The 21,818-nt window shown below is 43.0% G+C and overlaps 2 protein-coding genes across 3 annotated transcripts in view; one reads left to right on the top strand and one right to left on the bottom strand.

The window, feature by feature from the left end:
• Window positions 1–16,853, top strand: part of MED12L (mediator complex subunit 12L) — a 535,097-nt gene extending 518,244 nt beyond the window's left edge. For both annotated transcript variants that reach the window (XM_038751768.1, XM_038750921.1), the window contains 3 exons: window positions 578–727; window positions 11,124–11,205; window positions 15,514–16,853. In XM_038751768.1, the coding sequence (XP_038607696.1) occupies window positions 578–727; window positions 11,124–11,205; window positions 15,514–15,566 (285 nt within the window). In that variant the 3' untranslated portion in view covers window positions 15,567–16,853. The remainder of the gene's footprint in view (window positions 1–577; window positions 728–11,123; window positions 11,206–15,513) is intronic.
• Window positions 16,854–19,071: 2,218 nt separating this feature from the next.
• The window catches only part of IGSF10 (immunoglobulin superfamily member 10), a 28,524-nt gene continuing 25,777 nt past the window's right edge, over window positions 19,072–21,818 (bottom strand). Inside the window, exon 7 of the mRNA XM_038749858.1 lies at window positions 19,072–21,288. Coding sequence (XP_038605786.1) covers window positions 19,380–21,288 — 1,909 coding nt within the window. The 3' untranslated portion in view covers window positions 19,072–19,379. The remainder of the gene's footprint in view (window positions 21,289–21,818) is intronic.

The following is a 21,818-nucleotide window of genomic DNA, read 5'->3' as shown; positions in this document are numbered from 1 at the left end:
ACAATCAGCTTATCTTGTATGTGCTTAGTACAGGACTTGGTACATAGTAAGCAGCATGGCCTAGTGGATAGAGCTGGGACCTGAGAGTCAGAAGGACCTGTATTGTAGTACTGGCTCTGCCACTTGTCTGCCATGTGACCTTGGGCAAGTCACTTCACCTCTCTGGGCCTCAGTTACCTCAGCTGCAAAATAAGGGTTATGCAAGCGCTTAGTACAATGCTCTGCACACAGTAAGTGCTCAATAAATACAATTGAATGAATGAATGAATAAATGAATGAATGAATGACTGTGAGCCCCACGTGGGACATGGACTGTGTCCAACCTGATTACCTTGTACCAACCCCAGTGCTTAGAATAGTACCTGGCACATAGTAAGCACTTAACAAAAACCATTACAATAAACACTGCAATTATTAGAAGGTGAAAAAAAACCCTTCCTTCCTATCACAGTATGGCCAGTGAGCAGTTCATTGGAGACAGAGATGTTGAAGGAGAACACAATGGTGCCTGATTACTTCACCTGTTGAAAATGAACAACCATCCGTGGGTGGCAGTGACTGAATTTGTTATTTTAAGTTGCAGCAGCCCCAGCCCCAGCCAGCCCAGCCGCCGTCCCAGCCTCCGCAGCCCCAGGCTTCTCAGCCCCACCCGCAGCCTCCACCACCACAGCAGCAGCAGAGCCAGCAGACTCTCGGGCTTCAAGTGATGCAGACCCAGCAGCCTTTGGTAAGCAGGCCGTTGGCAAGGCTGAGTGCAGACTGTGCTTTGATGCTCACAGAAGTGAAGTTTCGTCTCACAAGCCTAAAGCCTCCCTTCTACTATTTCGTTCTGGTGATGAAGGAATGAAAGTAGCACTGTCCTCTCATCCCCAGAGGGTGGGAGGGGGGAGGGCAGGGGATTTTGGATGGACAATATGAAGAAGCCTTCTGCCTCCACTGCAACAGGTGTGGCCAGCATTAACCTGCAAAGCACATAGCTATTTGTAACTTGGGCCCCCATTCCTTCATAGTGACAGCCACCTCCGCATCAAACTGATACTCCTCAACATTGGCTTTAAAGCATTCAATCACCTTGCCCTCACCTAACTCACCTCACTACTCTCCTGCTACAACCCAGCCCACACTTTTCACTCTTCTAATGCTAACCTTCTCATTGTACCTCGAGCTCATCTATCTCACTGCCAACCCTCGCCCACATCCTGCCTCTGGCCCAGAACACCCTCCTGCCTCATATCTGACATTTACTCTCCCCTTCTTTAAAGTCAAGGCACATCTCCTCCAAAAGGCCTTCCTTGACTAAACCCTCCTTTCCTCTTCTCTACTCCCTTCTGTGTCACCCTGACTTGCTGCCTTTATTCACCCCCCCTTCCCAGCCCCACATCACTTATGTTCATAGCTGTAATTTTTTTATTAATCTTAAAGTCTGTCTTCCCCTTTCTACTGTAAGCTCGTTGTGGGCAGAGAATTTGTCTCTACTGTTATAGTGTAATCTCTCAAATGCTTAGTACAGTGCTCTGCAATGCTTAGTACGGGGCTCTGCACACAGTAAGCTCTCCATATATATGATTGACTGACTGACTGACTGACTGACTATCACCTCTTTCCATCAGCATGACTGCTCAAAAGTGCAGGAGGTACATTGTCTCTCCCTCTCAGCCACTCTGCCCAGGAACCCTGTTGGATGGGGTGAATTTTTGATGATATTACCTTTCACTCTGTCCTTGCTCTGTCAATCGAAACCAGCTCATTTCCAAGTCACACTATGTACGCAGTATTTAAGTTACTTTTGTCAATTTTGTTGTAATTGTAAATTTACTGATGGGAGGTCATCCTAATGATTTGACCTCCGGTGTGAAGATGACGATGCTAAAGGAAAGACTACATCCGTGATTGTGCCCATCAGTGAGAGAACATCTCTGAATTACTTACCACTTTGTCCAAGAAAATCTAGTAGTGCATGTCTTCTGATCTGGTGCATTTTGGGGATCTGGATGGGGCATAGGATGTCAAAAACCATGGCCTAGTGAAAAACAGCACAGGCCTGGGAGTCAGAGGAACTGCATTGTAATCCTGGCTTGGCTACTTGACTGCTGTGTGACCATGGATAATTTATTTAACTTGTCTGTGCCTTATTTTCCTCATCTCTAAAATAGGGACTAAATCCTACTCCCTTTACTTATACTGTTAGCCCCGTGGGGAACAGGGCCCATGTCCAGTATCTACCTCAGTGCTTGGTACTATGCTTCACACATAGTAAGTGCTTAATAAATATTATAATTACAATTATAAGATTGTTCCTAAGAATAGTGAGAGAGAGAAAGGACACGGGACCCAGGAGCAATGGGGAGTGATGTAAGGGTAATTTGCCTTAATGTTAGGATTCTATCTTTATGTTGGTACTAATTCTAGAACGGAATGTAGATACTTGCCTATAATTCTATGGGAAAATATATCTTACAGTGTGAATGTCACAATATATCCACATTTTCAAGGTACTTATTACCAACGTATCCTGGAAGTTGCCATTTTCTCATGAAGGCCTGTATGTGTTCCTATTACCTATAAATCTTTTTTGTCTGTCTCTCCCAGTAGATTGTCAGCTGCTTGAGGGCATAGAATATGTGTTTTGCTTGAAACAGCATTGCCTAGTGGATAGAACATGAGCTGGGAGTCAGAAGGACCTGGGTTCCAGTTCCGACTGCCACTTGTCTGCTGTGTGACTTTGGGCAAGTTGATTCACTTCTCTGTGCCTCAGTGTCCTCATCTGTAAAATGGAGATCGAGACTGGGAGTCCCATGTGGGACAGGGACTGTGTCCAACCTGATTAGCTTGTATCTACTCCAGTGCTTAAAACGGTGATTGACACATAGTAAGTACATAGTAAATACCATCATTATTCTCTTCCCTGAGGCTCAGCTTCCTCATCTGAAAAATGGGGATAAGATAGACCAAGTGTCAGGTAAGACAGATACTATGTCAGATAATAATAATGGTATTTGTTAAGCGCTCATTATTTGCAAAGCACTGTTCTAAGTGTTGAGGGGGGATACAAGGTGATCAGGTTATCCCACGTGGAGCTCAGAGTCTTAATCCCCATTTGACAGATGAGGTAACTGAGTCAGAGAGTAGTTAAGTGACTTGCCCAAAGTCACACAGCTGACAAGGGGCGAAGCCAGGATTAGAACCCATGACCTCTGACTCCCAAGCCCAGGCTCTTTCCACTGAGCCACGTTGCTTCTCTGATCTCACCATGGTCGGATCTCCCCATTTAGCACATAGTAAGTGCTTAATAAATAAGTCCTGGGGCCTCCTTTACCCCCTTGGAGATGAAACCTCTTAGTGACATTATAATTTTTTCAAAGATGAATAAATTATGATTTGGAGAGCTAGACTCTTCTAATTTCATTTTTAGGATGTTAATGCTATGATTTCCCCAGGAGTTGGGGGAGGGGTTCAATTAGGAAAAAAAGATGTGAAGGTGTTCTGATTGTACTTAATGAAACATGTTTTTCCCCAAAAAAGGTAATTTTAGTGTCTGAGGGGCAGTGATCTCCACTCATCACCCCAGCAGCTGCAAAACATGGGAAGGGGTGTGGCTTCCCACAGGTTTTAGAAAAGTTAAAGTTTGCTTCTCCAGGGTTTCCTCCCTCGAACCAAGAACCAAGTGCATTAACCCCCCCACTCCCCGCAAAATGCAGGAAGCTGTCTTTTTCTTTCCCTTCCCCTCCCCATTCTCCTCCTTCTTTCTCCTCCTCCTCCTCTTCCTCCCTTCTCTTCTTCCCTGTCTGCCACTGCTATACCAGTTCACTGTTTTGCCTATGATGATGGGTAACAATGGAAAGAATAACACTGGGATTGGCAATCCTAACGTTAGTAGAGGAATAAGCAGAATGTCCTTGGATCTGGCTGGAAGCACATGCGATAGGTATATGAGATTTCAAAGAAATTTAGAATGTTCCTAGGGGAAAAATATGTATTTTCACCCTGCAGTTATTTTATGTGTATTGCATTTCTGTCTGGAAAATGTTACTATGATTTGTCATCAGCACTTATTTCTGAGTTATAAATGCTCTTTTTCATATGATTCATTTTATAGTATGTTTTTGGACTTGTATGTATTTTATTTTAAATATATTTCCTAGTATATCCACTGTAATTATTCGAGGAAAAAAAAAATCTGCACCTGACTGGAGATGTCCAGCTTGAAGAATTTTCCCTTTCTGGGAGTACAGAAATCAACAATGATTTACTTCCCTGGGATGATGGCTGGATTACATTCTTTGGAGCCTTTTCTGATCCTGCCTCCCTCCTGTGCTGTATAGTCCATGGAGGATCCTTATGGAAATCGAGAACTCTTACCAATCCAGGAACTTTCCAGTGATAGTCATTCTTATAGCTCTTTGTGGGCAGGGAATGTGTCTGTTTACTGTTATATTGTACTCTCCCAAGCGTTTAGTAGAGTGCTCTGCACATGGTAAGCACTCAATAAATATATCGACTGACTGACTGGAAAGATTTTGTGAATTAGTTATTTTACCTTTCTCCATTAGGACTTGAAATATAAGCAAGGACAACTTTCTGAAACAAAATGAAGAGACTTCTTGTGAAGTGTGCTCTCCCAGAGATGTCATTGGATTGTTTAAAAAATACAAAAAAAAATCACAAGAACTTCAAGCATCCTAGAATCCCAAGTCTGGGTTCTGGAATGGGGTCCCTGTCAGCCAAATACTATGAACCACAAAACCAGTCAGTCCATTGGTGCTATTTATTGAGTGCAGAGCACTGTACTAAGCACTTGGGAGAGTACAATATAATAATAAAACAGATGCATTCCCTGCTCATTCCCTTACATGTACAGGAAGCAATTAGAAGATGTGTAAAGCAATGGATTTTTTTCCTTCTTCTGGAGAGATAGAAAACGCAGAGAGAGGCTGGCCTGTGTCTGTCCTGAACCCTTGCCACTGGAAATAGACAAGATGAATTTTTCTGGGCCCACAGAACAACCTTCTTGTACGCTAGCCCACTGGGCTAGGACTCCCTGCTTCCTTAATGCTTTCCTATCTACTACCAGAATTGGGGACTGCAGAAGAACTAAGACCCATTTTGGTCCCCTGAAACCTATATATACTCTTTATCAGTGTTTGATACAGTGCTCTGTACACAAAAAGCAATTAATAAATACTATTAGTACTAAGTGGCAGACTGAATGCCTCAGAGCTGCCCAAGCACTTAGTACAGTGCTTTGCACCCAGTGAATGCTCAATAAATATGATTGAACAAATTCAGTAGTAGAACTTGAGGACTTTAGAACTTTTCCTCAAAAGTTCAGAAATGTGGAGTTATATTTTTAAATGCATTGGGTCCAAATTCTGGCATTTTCTGCCGTGTTGTGAAACACAAAGCACTGTTTCTTGACCAGGAGAGTGGAATGATGAAAGGTACCAAGCCAAGAAAAACTGAAAAAAAATGTTTGGTACGAAGGTTTCAATTTTTGTGGTCAGAATGACTTTCTGCTAGCAGATGTTCTGTTTTTATAGAAATAGCTACCCAAGATTATGAGTCCATATTACAGTCCTCTAGCCATAATTGTGCACATACCTTGTGTCTGTTTCTCTGGGCCTAAATCATTTGGAAAATCTATGCAGATTAAATCTTACCTGAGGAGGTTTCTATGGAGATGGATGTGAAGTTTAGTATGCATCGTAATGTGAACTTCAATTTCCTTAGCTTCTAACTTGCCCCAGAGCCAACCACAGTTCTCCCCACAAACCTCAATCCAGCCACAAGTTCAGATTACTTAACAACATAAGCAGTGTCATTACTGGGTCAGACCAGTGGTTCATTGCTCTGACTTGCTTACTTTATTCACCTCCCACAGCACCATAATGTTTTAATTTGTATTATTGTCTGTCTCCCCTTCTAGACTGTTAGTTCGCTGTGGGCAGGGAATGCGTTTGTTATATTGTTATATTGTATTCTCCCAAGCACTCATTATGATGATGATGATGATTACGGTGTTTGTTAAGCACTTACTATGTGCCAAGCGGTGTTCTAAGCATCTGTAGAGGAATTATCTGTCTGTAGAGGAATTTTCTCCTGCGGTAGGAAGAAAATGGGCAACCGAGGAAGTGTACGTTTTCCCCTTCTAGACTGTGAGCCCACTGTTGGGTAGGGACTGTCTCTATGTGTTGCCGACTTTACTTCCCAAGCGCTTAGTACAGTGGTCTGCACACAGTAAGCGCTCAATAAATATGATTGATTGATTGGGGTAGATACAAGGTAATCGGGTTGGACACAATCCCTGTCCCATACGGGGCTTATAACCTCAATCCCCATTTTCCAGATGAGGTAACTGAGGTTCAGAGAAGTTAAGAGCCTTGCCCAAGGTCACACAGCAGACAAGTGGCAGAACCAGGAATAGAACCCATGACCTCTGACTCCCAAGGCCCAGCTCTTGCCACTAGACAGTGCTCTGCATACAGTAAGCACTTAATGAATTTGATTGATTGATTGATCCAACTCAGCATTGTGTTCGACAAGATGCTGAGTGAAACCATGTGAAAGCTGCCTTTCTGTACATCCATCCTTATGGTTTTGGATGGATCATCCCCCTTTGCCTGCCACATCGTTAACTTTCCTTCTAGTAATAATAATAATAACGATGGCATTTATTAAGCGCTTACTATGTGCAGAGCACTGTTCTAAGCACTGGGGAGGTTACAAGGAGATCAGGTTGTCCCACGACAGGCTCACAGTCTTCATCCCCATTTTACAAATGAGGTAACTGAGGCACAGAGAAGTGAAGTGACTTGCCCAAAGTCACACAGCAGACAATTGGTGAAGCCGGGATTTGAACTCATGACCTCTGACTCCAAAGCCCAGGCTCTTTCCACTGAGCACTGTGGAATCCTCATCTTATAATTTATACAATCCTTTCTGGAACCTACTGATATTTCCAGCCTGCGCTCATTTCTATGATAACAAATTCCACATGTTTACCTTCCCCTGTGTGAAAGTGTTTCCTTTAGCCCAACAAAACTTTGTTTTCCCTCTTTGTCTATCCCAGTAGGTGTGATCAGACAGTGATTTGGTCAGAGCAGGGTGAGGGGTTGAGGGGAGGAGGGCCTCTCTGGTGGATTCCAGTTCTGTCCTTTGTCAACCAAAAGCAGCAAGTGAATATGGGTCCAGTTTTTCCAACAAATGATACCTTCTGGCCTTCGTTTCTCTTGATTTATCTCTTGGAAAAAAAGTGAACCTTCCAACCAAACCTCATCTCTCTATTGAGACTGGCTTGTGGTAGAAAGTGTTTGCTTCATTGAAATCAACTCAGTTATGTCACTTCTCTCCCTTGTCACATATTTTAAGAGATTATTTCTAAACTTCCTTTAGTGAATGAACAGAGTGTCAATCAAACAATCCATGGTATTTATTGAGCACTTACCATGGGTGGAGCACTGTACTAAGCACTAAGGAGAGTACAGTTCAATAGAGTTGTTTAACAAATGTCCTGTCTAAAGGAGATGCTAACTTCTGATGGTGCATCTCATGAAATCTCTCGCTACATCCCTTCTCCCCTCCTTAACTTCCATCTTCAACCACTCACTCTCCACTGGTTCCTTCCTCTCTGCCTTCAAACATGCCCATGTCTCTCCCATCCTAGAAAAACCCTCTCTTGACCCCACCTCACCTTCTAGTTATCGTCCCATATCCCTCCTACCATTCCTTTCCAAACTCCTTGGACGAGTTGTGTACACTCGCTGCCTAGAATTCCTCAACAACAACTCTCTCCTCGACCCCCTCCAGTCTGGCTTCCGTCCCCTACATTCCACGGAAACTGCCCTCTCAAAGGTCACCAATGACCTCCTGCTTGCCAAATCCAACGGCTCCTACTCTGTCCTAATCCTCCTCGACCTCTCAGCTGCCTTTGACACTGTGGACCACCCCCTTCTTCTCAACACACTATCTGACCTTGGCTTCACAGACTCCGTCCTCTCCTGGTTCTCCTCTTACCTCGCCGGTCATTCTTTCTCAGTCTCTTTTGCAGGCTCCTCCTCCCCCTCCCATTCTCTCACTGTGGGGGTTCCCCAAGGTTCAGTGCTTGGTCCCCTTCTGTTCTCGATCTACACACACTCCCTTGGTGTCCTCATTCGCTCCCACGGCTTCAACTATCATCCCTACGCTGATGACACCCAGATCTACATCTCTGCCCCTGCTCTCTCCCCCTCTGTCCAGGCTCGCATCTCCTCCTGCCTTCAGGACATCTCCATCTGGATGTCTGCCCGCCACCTAAAGCTCAACATGTCGAAGACTGAACTCCTTGTCTTCCCTCCCAAACCTTGCCCTCTCCCTGACTTTCCCATCTCTGTTGATGGCACTACCATCCTTCCCATCTCACAAGCCCGCAACCTTGGTGTCATCCTCGACTCCGCTCTCTCATTCACCCCTCACATCCAAGCCGTCACCAAAACCTGCCGGTCTCAGCTCCACAACATTGCCAAGATCCGCCCTTTCCTCTCCATCCCAACCGCTACCCTGCTCATTCAAGCTCTCATCCTATCCCGTCTGGACTACTGCATCAGCCTTCTCTCTGATCTCCCATCCTCGTGTCTCTCTCCACGTCAATCCATACTTCATGCTGCTGCCCGGATTATCTTTGTCCAGAAACGCTCTGGGCATATCACTCCCCTCCTCAAAAATCTCCAGTGGCTACCAATCAATCTGCGCATCAGGCAGAAACTCCTCACCCTGAGCTTCAAGGCTCTCCATCACCTCGCCCCCTCCTACCTCACCTCCCTTCTCTCCTTCTACAGCCCAGTCCGCACCCTCCGCTCCTCCACCGCTGATCTCCTCACCGTACCTCGCTCTCGCCTGTCCCGCCATCGACCCCCGGCCCACGTCATCCCCCGGGCCTGGAATGCCCTCCCTCTGCCTATCCGCCAAGCTAGCTCTCTTCCTCCCTTCAAGGCCCTGCTGAGAGCTCACCTCTTCCAGGAGGCCTTCCCAGACTGAGCCCCTTCCTTCCTCTCCCCCTCTCCATCCCCCCCATTTTACCTCCTTCCCTTCCCCACAGCACCTGTATATATGTATATATGTTTGTACATATTTTTTACTCTATTTATTTATTTATTTATTTTATTTGTACATATCTATTCTATTTATTTTATTTTGTTAGTATGTTTGGTTTTGCTCTCTGTCTCCCCCTTTTAGACTGTGAGCCCACTGTTGGGTAGGGACTGTCTCTATATGTTGCCAATTTGTACTTCCCAAGCGCTTAGTACAGTGCTCTGCACATAGTAAGCGCTCAATAAATACGATTGATGTTGATGATATTCTATGTACTGTTTCAAATACTTAATCATAATGTATTTTGTTTGTAGAATCAAAAGACAGTCTGCCCATACACTTCCTTCTTCATTTTAGAATGACTTTATCACCTCACCACTTAACCCAAATTGTACAATGACCAATTATTTTGGTCTTATAAGAAACAGAAAAATGAATGGAGGGGTAATTTTTTTTATACTTGAAAATGCCCCTGTAGAAAATGTTCAGCATTTGAACTATTGTTTCAAAACGACCTTCTCTACAGAGTTCCATCGTGTCAATGAGGCCTTCCCGATTAAGTCATTTTGTCCCTGACTCCCTCTCCCTTTTGTGTCTTCTATGCACTTGGATCAATCAATGAATCAATCAGTCGTATTTATTGAGTGCTTACTGTGTGCAGAGCACTGTACTAAGCGCTTGGGAAGTACAAGTTGGCAACATATAGAGACAGTCCCTACCCAACAGTGTGTATTTGGTATTCACCCCATCTGAAGCCCCACAGAAATTATGTAAATACCGGTAATTTATTTATATTAATGTCTGTTTCCCCTTATAAACTGTAAATTTATTGTGAGCAGGGAATGTGTCTATCAACTCAGTTATATTATGCTCTCTCAAGCGTTTAGTTCAGTACACTGCAAATAGCAATCAATAAATACTATGGATTGATGAATTTATATTTTAGTCTAGTGCTATATTTGATTATTGATGAAGAGTTGTCAATGTGTTTTTCCACACAGTGTTAATTGTTCTTGGAGGTTGGAGATGCAAGATTGGTGTAATTTAATCAGTCAATTCTATTTCTGCAGCAAGCTTTTTCATTTTTATATTTTCAGCAAGACAAAAATACCAAAATACTGTACATCATCTTTTTATGGGCAGGGAACAAGTCTTCTAACTCTGTTTTTATCATACTCTCCCAAGTGCTTAGTACAGTGCTCTGCACATAGTAAGAGTTCATTAAATAGCTTTTATTGACCATCCCTGGTGAGGCTAAAATGAGTGTTTTGGACCTTCTAGACTAGCCAACAGTGTTGTTACCCAGGGAAGCCTTCACATCTATGGAGACCCTTTGAAAGTAATAGATGTAGTCAACTGTTCTCCTTCCAAGACAGAGCACAGGTCTGAAAGTCAGAAGGACCTGGGGTTCTAATCCCGGCTCCACCACTTGTCTGCTGTTTGACCTTGGGCAAATCACTTAACCCCTCTATGCCTCAGTTACCTCATCTGCAAAATAGAGATTAAGACTGTGAACACGACGTGGGGAAGGAATTTTGTACAAACTAATTAGCTTGTAATAATAATGATGACATTTATTAAGCATTTCCTTTGTGCAAAGAACTGTTCTAAGTGCTGGGGAGGTTACAAGGGGATCAGGTTGTCCCACAGGGGGCTCACAGTCTTAATCCCCATTTTACAGATGAGGTAAATGAGGCACGGAGAAGTTAAGTGACTTGCCCAAGCTCACAAAGCTGACAGTTGGAAGAGGCAGGATTTGAACCCATGACCTCTGACTCCAAACCCTGTGCTCTTTCCACTGAGCCATGTATCTACCCCAATACTTAGTACAGTACCTGGCACATAGTGAGCGCTCAGCAAATACTATTAAAAAAAAAGGGGACTTAGACTGTTAGCCCTGTGTGGGACAGGGACTCTGCCTGACCTTATTAACTCGTTGTATCTACCCCAGCTCTTAGAACTGTGCTTGACATATATTAAGCACTTAGCAAACACCTTAATGATAATAATCATCATGGGGTGGTTTATCCACTCTCACTCTTTCCATTACTCTTTTGCAGTTTCCCAGACAAGGCTTACAGCAGACGCAGCAGCAGCAACAGACAGCAGCTTTGGTCCGACAACTGCAAAAACAACTATCCAGTAAGTGCCTCAAACAAAGAGCCAAAGCCGGATGAAAGGAACTGTCTACCTAGACTCCTGACAATTTTTGGTTTCGCTTCTGGGTTTTCCTTGGTGGAAACTCTGATCCCTGAATATTTGATCGTTTTCCTCTGGTCGGGAGACAGGAGGCTTCTCTTGTTCTTGTTCACTTGCCAAAACTGTAAAATCACAAATGCATATGACATATTCATTTGTACACGGCTCGGCTCCATATATTGACTCATAGGCACCAGAAGCACTTACTGGGCCACTTGAAGTGTGCCAAGGAAGGGATTTTTCCCAGAGCCATGTGCTTTTTCACTCCATTCCATCTGAGTTTTGTCTAATAGGCTCCCTCTGAAGCCAGCAATCCATGACCGGTGTACGTGGGGCAATCAACTTTCCTTCCCAGTCAGGCCTCTGGCTGCAGTTGGCACTGCGATGAGTCTGATAGCCACGATCTTTGGATCCCTAAATTTGCATCTCTTTTCCTGGGATAATGCCATAAGGGTCATTTTTCCTTTAGCTAACCGTCCCAACTGCCTGGATCAATCTCATGATTGATTCAGGCAGTTTGTGCCAGGAGACTTTGGTGCTGGCTCCTTTCCACTGTCTGAAAATTGTGGTCCTAAGTAGATAAGGTACTGACTTTGGTTAAAGTTGATCTCCTTAATTTTTAAATTTTGTGTTTATTTTTTAATGACATTTGTTTTTGGTTACGTTTTTTTCTTCCTAAAATGGTATTTGCTAAGCACTTTCTGTGGGCAATGTTCTAAGCACTGGGGTAGATACAAGTTAAACATGTTTGATGCATTCCCTGTCTCTCATTGCTCACAGTATGCATTTTTTTAAGCACTTGTTCTTTTTCTTGTTCTTCTTGTTCTTCCTCTTGTTCTTGTCATTGTTATTGTTCTATTTCCTCTTCCTTCTCCTCCTCCTCCTCCTTCTTCTTCTATGTTAAGCACTTACTATGTTCCAGGCACTCTACTAAGCTCTGAGGTAGATACCAGCTAATCAGGTTGGACACAGTCTCCGTCCCACATGGGGCTCACAGTCTAATTGAGGGAGAACAAGCTTTGAATCCCCATTTTGCACAGATAAGTTGTCACTTGCTCAAGCGCTTAGTATTGTGCTGTGCACACAGAAAGTGCTCAGTAAATACAACTGACTGACTATCACACAACAGACAAGCAGTGGAGCCCGGATTAGAACCCAGGTCCTTCCGATTCCCAGGCCCATGCTCTATCCTGAGAGGAGAACCGTTGGCTATGTCTTTTGCTTTCAAAGAGTCTCTATTAGAAGTGAAGGCTTCCCTGGGAAGTAATGCTGTTGGCTTGTCTGGAAGGTCCCAAACATTCATTTTAGCCCCTACAGAGATGATTCGTTCATTCAATTGTATTTATTCATTCAATCGTATTTATTGAGCACTTACTGTGCGCAGAGCACTGTACTAAGCACTTGGGAAGTACTTTATTGAACACTTACTGTGTGTAGAACACTGTACTAAGTGCTTGTGGTATTTATTGAGTGCTTACTATATTCAGAGCTGTACTAAGCACTTGGGAGAGGACAGTGCAATGGAATTAGAAGACATGTTCCCTGCCCATAAATAGTTTGGAAGGGTGCCATAAAATGTGAAGTAGGATTTGCAGGGGGGATTGTTAACACTTCTCTGAAAGCCGGATGTATCTTGTGTAGAAGGCCCAGGTGCCACAGGCACATCAAACACTGGAGCATCACTGGTCTTCAAATTGATATGGAGTTTAATGCCCTGAGATCACTGCAGTCTTGCAGTTGGCTGCAAGCAATCAATCAGTGGTATTTTTTAAGCATTTACTTTGTGCAGAGCACTGTACAAAGTGCTTGGGAGAGTATGATACAACAGAATGAGCAGATACTTTCCCTATCCAAAATGAACTTTCAGTGTACAGTCTAAACAGTGTTGGATTTATTTTTGTGTTTAGTTCTGCTTTCTACTTCATCTATCTGGGGATGTCAGAGTGTATGCTGTCTAAGTAGCAGAATTTAGTGGACGCTTCAGATTCTTTGTGTCAATGAAAACCTTTACTAGTGTATTTATTTTATTGCCACCTCCCTCATTAGATTGTAAGGTCTTGGAGGTGGGGGAATCATGATTCTCTTGTCTGTTGTCCAAAATGTTTAGTACTGAGCTCTACACATAATAAGCACTCAATAAGTGCCCTTAATTGATTGGGTTTCCATGTTGTAGACTGCAACTTTGGAATTCTTCAGACTTATTCTTAATCCACAGCTGAGTGTTAAATCTGCAGAGTTACACACATGAATGTTCATGTCCTTTTATTTTTGTATACTCATGCAATTCCTGAAACTCCTTCTCAAAGACTTACAATGATGCTTGTAGCTTGTGGGCTGGAACAGTGTCCTGGTGGATCGGAATTGTGATTTCACTCCTCTGGTAGCAATAATTATGGTATTTGTTAAGTGCTTTCTATGTGCCAAGCACTGTATACTGAATAATTAAGATATTTGTCAAGTGCTTACTCTGTGTCAAGCACTGTACTAAGAGCTGGGGTGGATACAAACAAATTGGGTTGGACACAGTCCCTTGTCCCAAGTGGGGCTCACAGTCTAAATCCCCATTTTAATTGGAATGAGGTAACTGAGGCACAGAGAAGTGAAGTGACTTTCCCAAGATCACACCATAGATAAGTGATGGAGCCAGTATTAGAACCCATGACTTTCTGATTCCCAGGCCTATCCACTACACCATACTGATAGTAGATTCATTCGTTCATTCATTCAATCGTATTTATTGAGCACTGACGGTGTGCAGAGCACTGTACTAAGCACTTGGGAGAGTACAATACCACAGTAAATAAAAACATACCTTGCCCACAACGAGCTTACATTCTAGATCCATTGCCTCTTTAAGCATAATAGCATAGAATAGGTTGACTTTGTCCATCTAGCTCCTTATCCATCATGTACTTCCTCTCTGTGGCCTGAAACTCTTTCCCCCTTCAAAAATGGCAGACAGCATTCCCCCTCTCCCCCATCTTCAAAGTTTTATGAAAATCACATCTCCTCCATGAGGTCGTCCCCAACTAAACCCTCATCTCTCCTATTCCTCGTCCCTTTGACATCACCTATGCACCTGGATCTGTACCCTCTAGCTTTTGATATAAGCCCTGCTCTCAGCCCCACAACACATATGAACATATCCATAATTTATTTTCATGTCTGTCTCCCATTCTTGACTGTAAGCTCCTTGTGGGCAGGGAACATGTCTACCAACTCTGTTGGATTGTATTCTCCCAACCACATAATACAGCGCTGTGCACACAGTAAGCACTCAATAAAAACCATTGATTGATAGACTGATTAATTGAACAGGACTGAGTTTACCAATGGTAATGAGCAGAAAGGTCAGATAAAGCACTTTCAGTTCCTGTGTGATCATCCATTCCAAGTACAGTTATCATCCATTCCAAGTATAGTTACCGGAGGATCTTGGGAAATTTTCAGGATAGCTGAATTTACTTAGCTCACTTCAGAGCCCTGTCTTTTTGATTCATTCTATCATATTTATTGAGCACTTACTGTGAGCAGAGCACCGTTCTAAGCATTTAGCACTGTACTTGCTTCTATTGTAAGGGCAGTGTAAATGCTTCAGCCCACTAGACTGTAAGCTCGTTGTGGGCAGGGATCATGTCTACCAAATCTGTTGTACATTCTCAAGTGCTTAGTACAGTGCTCTGCACACAGTAAAGACTCAGTAAATATCACTGTTTGATTGATTGTATAGGTCTTGGTAATTTCCCTGAATCTGTCACACTGTAAAGTTAATATTATTTCTAATGTACCGTTGTCTGAAGCCACATTATAAATTCATGTAATACTCAACTATGTTCTTTAGTAAGCTAGTTCAAATGGATTTGACTATAAACTTGACTGTAATGAAAAGCAGAGAGATTCCCTTCTATCCATCAGTGGTTTTTATTTTATGCTTACTATGTGCAGAACTGTGTAATAAGCACTTGAGTACAGTACCCCGGAGTCTGTAGACATGTTCCTTGCCCAAAATAAGCTTATAGTCTAGAGAGGAATCTACAGTCTACAGGAGCCTCTAGTTTACACTTGGCTCTCTCTACATTCTCCTTGAAAATGGTGATTTATGGTAGCACTTTAGAGGTCTCATGCATCTTCTCAGTGGTTTCGTATGTTAGGAAAAATAGAAATGAACTAACTTCTGTTTTTTTAAAAAAATTTAGGTACAAGGTGTATGTTCTTGTGGAGTTTAACTTTATGTTTATGTATCTCCCGCAGGTAACCAGCCACAGCAAGGAGTCAATCCTTATGGACACCCATCACACTTCTAAATCTGGAAGAGGGATCACCATGTAGTTTTTTATGTTTGCACTGAAGGAAAGAAAATCAAAATTCAATGCACTAGCTATTAGTAATTTTGATTTGTTTCTTCTTTATTTAATTTTGCATTTTTTCCACTAATTTTGTGCTAGATGCAGCACGGAGATGAGTGAAGAGTGAAATGGTGTTGGCTTTGGGGCCTTTTTGCATTTAACATTGTGAAGAGCTTAAAACTATGATGTGTGTAGGCCTCTTAATGGGCTTGTTTTGTTGCAAAGCAAAGAAACTGGTGCTTTCTTTGGTGGTTGATTTTTTTGTTTTTTAATGAGGAATACCGGCTTCAAAGAGTTTATTCATTATCAAGAAAAGTTTATGGGGTTTTTTTGGATTGTTGTTTTGTTTTGTTTTTTTAGCTGCTCTGGACCAAACGACTGAAATTAAAGGCATGTCAGATTTTGACATAAAAGTTGACTTAAATGCTCACCTCTTAATCTTTTGACAGTCAAGTGAATGTTGATTTGAGTCATATTAGATTTAAATGTTTGTAATTTCATAAGCACTTTATAAACTTTTTTTGTGTTAGAGTACAAAATTTTTCTCCTGCTTTCATTGTGGTCAGAGGGTGCTGATAGAGTATCTTGCTTGTATTTAAACTTCTTAAGGGTTCTATAAAAGCCACAGTACAATGTTAATAAACCTTCTAGAGGTAATAGTCCTGTACGGTTTCTTTCTCTTTGGAAAGTTCATTGACAAAGGGGCCTCTGTAAAGATACAACACTTGGGTGGCAAATTCCCAGTGGTTATCACCATAGTGTCTCCTTTGAGCAGGTAGCGGTCAGGAGTGGTTCAAATGGTTTCAGCTGGCTTCTGACCCTCCAGAATCTTCCTCCAGACTGGCTCACCCCTCTACCGCGCTCCAGGAAGTTTTCTCTGAGTCGGCCTGAGTCTCCACAGGGCTCTAACCTGGCCCGGTTTTCCAATCTCCTGGCCCAAACTCCCAGAAGGCTCTTGCTCTCATTGATGTATTTGCTGTTGATTTGGTAGGGTAAGTATTTGATATTTTGACTTTCATTATTAACGTGGGTGTCAGTCTTGGTTGTGTGATGCGTAAGCCGTATTTATAAATCGGTGCAAAAAGCACAAGTAAATTATACATCGAATTGATTCTAATGAAATAGTAACTATTTTAACCTTGTTTTAGTATGTGGTAATTTGCTCATATTAGAGTAAAAATTACAGTAAATTATAATTTGGTTTGTGTAACAAGAGTATTCCATATGATATTTTTTTAGGATTAGATGCACAAATTTTGATTGTGAAAATTGCAGGGCATTTGAAAACCTGTGGGAATATATTCCCCTGTTCTCTATTTGTTTATCTTTCTTTTTGCCATATGGTTTGCCATTTATGGTAGTCAAACATACTGTGAATAGATATGTCTAAAATGAACAAACTGTGTAGAGCTGCGACAAGAAAAATGCAGCTAGTTCAACTTTAGTCGATTTCATTTGAAAAATCATTATAGAGATGTATCTTCCTCAGTGAGTTCCTCATTGCAAAGTTTGACCAATGCAAATGACCTCAACTCTATGTCAGCTTCTTTTGCTGTAGCAACATTCCTGTGAACTGTTTTGTACACTGTGAAAATATTTATCTCCAGCCTCCTGATTTCTCATTGCCTATGGGCTGGAAAGGACTTTGCCAAAACATGAAGACCACTCTTTTCACCAAAATAACAGGTATCAGTTGTTCTCAGAAACTCACCTAGCGATTTTTGCTGGTATTTTATACATCAGGGTTTTTTTTCCTTTTTGTTCAAATCATAATTAGAACAATTTGATTTTTCCACAAATAGATTCATGTCTGGTCAAACACTGAGATCCTGGTGTGTGTCTTTTCATGCCTCTCTTTTCTTATGTAGGAATTACTGGCTTTGAAAACACCAGGCTTTGAACCTGGCTTTGAACCAGTTCCCCTCCACCACCACCACCTGAGCTCAGAGAATATATGACAGGATTCCTGTTTTTAGAACAGTTGAAACAATTAGCATTTCCGAGCCCTTTATATTTTGTAGCATCTTGGATCATTTTTTTTCCCAATTTTCACATGCAGTAGGCTGGTAGGTGAAGACCATGCATATCCATTTTACAGATGAGCAACATAGGCAAAGGAAGGCAAACAGCTCATCTTGGATTGTATGGTGTGACAGGAACCCAGTTTCCTGAGCCTTGAAAAATTTTACAGAAAAAATGACTCGAGCAAACAGGCACCCATGCCCCTACTTTTTTTCCACTTCAAATCTCTCTTCCAAAATGTTGGAAAGTAAATTCTGTCCATCTCACCCTAAAATGATGCCTGGACAGCCACATGTGAAAGCATATTTAGCCTGTGAAAGGTTTTGCTGTCTTGTTCATTTGGAAAGATGGAAAAAGACATACGACCTCAGCTCCCAGAACCTAGAGTCTTCTCTCCATATTCCTGGCTGCAAAGGTTTGACTGAAAGCCACCAGGATGCCCGTAAAGTTAGGACTTTTTCAACATTGGCAGGTTCCAAATGTAGTCCCTTCCCTACCTCCCTAGTAAATGGATCATCCACAGTGTTCCTCATTAAATACAAAGGAACAGTAACACACACAGTTTTGAGTATCAGGGGACCCATGGAGGAATCTTTTAGGACCTTCCTAGTCTTACGTGACCCTAGAAAAATACTAAACTCTGTGAAAGAGTAGGTGAATCCTCTTTTGGCTCACAGCAGAGGTGATGGAGTAGTACAACTCAGCTTCCAAAACTACGGCCAGTGTCCATTGGATTTCCCCAGGGGAATAAGTAAATTCAGGTTGAATAGAGCACTTAATAGTACTTCATTGTAGTTAGTAGGAAAAGTTCATCTCTTTGGAATATAATGAAAGTTCCTTTTAGCTGAGTTCCATTCAGACCTCCTCTTCTTCCTTCCCTCTCACCATCTGTACTTAATGTTTCCCCCTAGAAATTTTCATTTTGGTACAGTGTGAAAGCCGGGGAGCCATGACCATTAGCTAGAGCTTCAAGCTTGGGCCTCTTGGAGTGAATTTTCAGAGTATAAGGAAGTTTTATTGTATTTTTAATACCTTGGTGAGAGGCATACCTGACAAAAGGAGGAATCAATCCTGCCTATATGGTATTAACGTACAGGCATGGAATTATTTTAGGAGTGTTTAAGATTGGCAAACCACATGCATTGTTAAATGCCGTGATTAAACCATTTTTGTATTCGTAGTCAAAGAAAATTTCCAGAATGGAAGTGATAGATTTTGACCATAACATTTCAAAGCTTATTTTCTGTGAGTTTTGGCAAATACACCTATACACAAGCTGCAAAATGATTCTACATCAGGATGGTCACGACACGTAATTAAATTTGGTTTCTCAGTTTTTCTGTGTTATGGGTGCCACGTTTACCACTGTTCTACAAGACAGATGCTATGTAAATGAGAGTATAAGAAAAAAATCATTATTTACTGGAAAATTCATGTACATTTGAAGTTTCTTTTATGAGAGTAATTTAATTTTAACCTTCACTGTTATTTGTTGGCAAGATAAAAGTGCCTTAAGTTAAAGTTTGTTTTCAAATCCATTTGGTCATTGAGGGAATCAATACTAGTTCATAAATGCAAGATTTTTTTTCCAAGTCTTTTTTTTTGCATGCCCATTATAAGGTGAATATTGTAAATGTGTTCTAAATCATTTCTGTGCCTCTGGCTGCCTTTGATTAAACTTCTTCCAAAAAGAAACTTGGCCCAGATGTAGACTTTCTTTAAGGGTGGTTCAGGCTGTATTTCTTCGTTTCAGTGCACTTGAATGTATGTCATAGCCGAATCCCAGCCAAGCCGGTTCTTTGCAGTACACTTATACTCCCCAGAGTCGGACGTTTGGGGATTCTGGATGACTAGCGTCCCCTGGGGGCGGAGAAGTTCACTCCCAGAAGAGCTGCCTCCGCCCGCTGTCGAAAGTACTGAATGGTCGGGCATCTCCCACATGATTTCTGGCTTGGGTATCCCCAGCGCCACGCAGTTCAGTTGAACAGCCGCACCCGACACAGTGTGGATACTTCGTGGGGGTCGATTTGTAATCTGGGGAGCATAAGCAACGATCATCACAGGAACGGCTACCGTTGCAACCCCGACGCCGTTTTTAGCCTTACAGATATAGTTTCCTCTATCATGAATGGTTGCCTTCTGGATGACTAGAGTACCATTTTCGTGCAAGATATACCTTCCCCAAGCATGAGGTCTGTCTATCACTCGGCCACCTGGAACGGTCCAAGTCATGGTGGGTTTCGGACTTCCGCTGGACACACAGTGAAGGGAGAGCGATTGTCCGCTGATGCCCTTTATGGCTTCTAGTATGTACGTTAGGATAACAGGTTTCTGGGCCACTTCTAAGATGATCAATTTTTCAATGTAGCCCACTTGATTCTTAGCAGTGCAACGGTATCTCCCAGCATCATCTCTAGTCGGGTTTTGGATGACGAGGGATCCGTTGCTTCTGATGTGCAATCGGGCAGTCCCAGCTCGTGCGGGAAATTGAGTGCCATTGGGTAAGATCCAGATGATTTCAGGAGGTGGGTTTCCATCGACAGAACAATTCAGCGTGGTGGATGTCCCTGGGAGGGCTATCACTTTCTCATTGAATGGATTTCTGAACGTGGGCCTCCGCAACATCTCCAACACCTCCAGCTGCACCACCAAGACGCTTTCTCCCCCATCGTTACGAGCCACGCAGGTGAACTCCGCGGTGTCTGACGGCCGGACATTCCTGATCTCCAGGGTTCCGTTTGGATGGACGGTGATGCGGCTGCCATAGTAGGGGGCTGTCAGGAAAATGTGGTCAGGCATAATCCACATGACCTGAGGTGGAGGCGTCCCCTCGGCCCTGCAATCGATATGCTTCTTCGAATGCCTCACCGCAGTTGTTTTAATGACCGTTTTGTTCCTGAACCAGCTGTTTATTGCAGGAGGCCTGGCAATGACATCCAGTTTGTACACTTTTGTGTCATCTCCCCCGAAGTTCCGGGCGACGCAGACATACTCTCCGGAATCCAACAGCTTTACTTTGCTAATGGACAAGGAGCCATTAGCATGAAGCATATACCGGTCATTGGAAGATGCAACTTTATCACTGGAAGGCAGCAGCCAGAATATCTTGGGGCTGGGTTCTCCATTGACCTCACAGTCCAAAACCACAGTTTCTCCCGCTCTGACTCTCTGGTGACTCTTGGGAGACTGCCTTATCCGCGGGGCAGGGGGTACCACGGTCAGGTGCACTTTCATTTCGTCTTTTCCTAAAGTATTTTGGGCATAGCAGGTGTAATCGCCCTCCTCAGCCATCCCGACCTTGTTGAAATACAAAGTCCCATTATCGAAAAGAATGTAGCGACGGGACCTGTGGCCGCCATCGTCAGCCTGCATCACGTTGTTCACCATTGTCCCATCTGGCAAGCTCCAAGATATCTCGGGCACCGGGGAGCCAGAAGCTTTGCAATCAACTCGGAAGTCTTTGCCATAGGGTACTTGCTTCTTGAAGTGCTGCTTGTGGTCGATTTGCGCAGCCTTCATTCTCAGGTTGACTTTCATCAGGAGCATGTCCTCACCCATCTTGTTTCTGGCCACGCACAAATAGTCCCCTGCATCCTTGTCGGTCATGGCCCTGATGACCAAGGAACCATTTGGGAACACGTGAATCCGACTGCCCATCCTAGGAAAGGGAAAAACTGGTTTTAACATCCATCATCCAGGGGGAAATAGAAAAATGGTCATTTGAAATCAGGAGTGAGGGTGCAGACAAAGATTTATGTTTGTTTTTTCCCACCCGTGTACTTGAAACTTGTAAGGCTTTAGGACCCCACAGAAGCTAACCAGGGTCTGGGCATTCCTAAATTGACTCCAGGGACTCCATTGGCTGAGATGTCATCCTGAGAACTCCCAATAACATCAGGAACCGATGCAGGATTTATAATAATAATAATAATAATGGCATTTATTAAGCACTTACTATGTGCAAAGCACTGTTCTAAGCGCTGGGGAGGTTACAAGGTGATCAGGTTGTCCCACGGGGGGCTCACAATCTTAATCCCCATTTTACAGATGAGGTATCTAAGGCACAGAGAAGTTAAGTGGCTTGCCCAAACTCACACAGCTGACAATTGGCAGTGTCAGGGTTTGAACCCACGGCCTCTGACTCCAAAGCCCGTGTTCTTTCCACTGAGCCACACTGCTTCTCCAGCA

This window comes from Tachyglossus aculeatus, chromosome 1, assembly GCF_015852505.1.
Source record: "Tachyglossus aculeatus isolate mTacAcu1 chromosome 1, mTacAcu1.pri, whole genome shotgun sequence".
NCBI classification, from domain to species: domain Eukaryota; kingdom Metazoa; phylum Chordata; class Mammalia; order Monotremata; family Tachyglossidae; genus Tachyglossus; species Tachyglossus aculeatus.
This window is presented reverse-complemented; position numbering and strand designations above follow the sequence as displayed.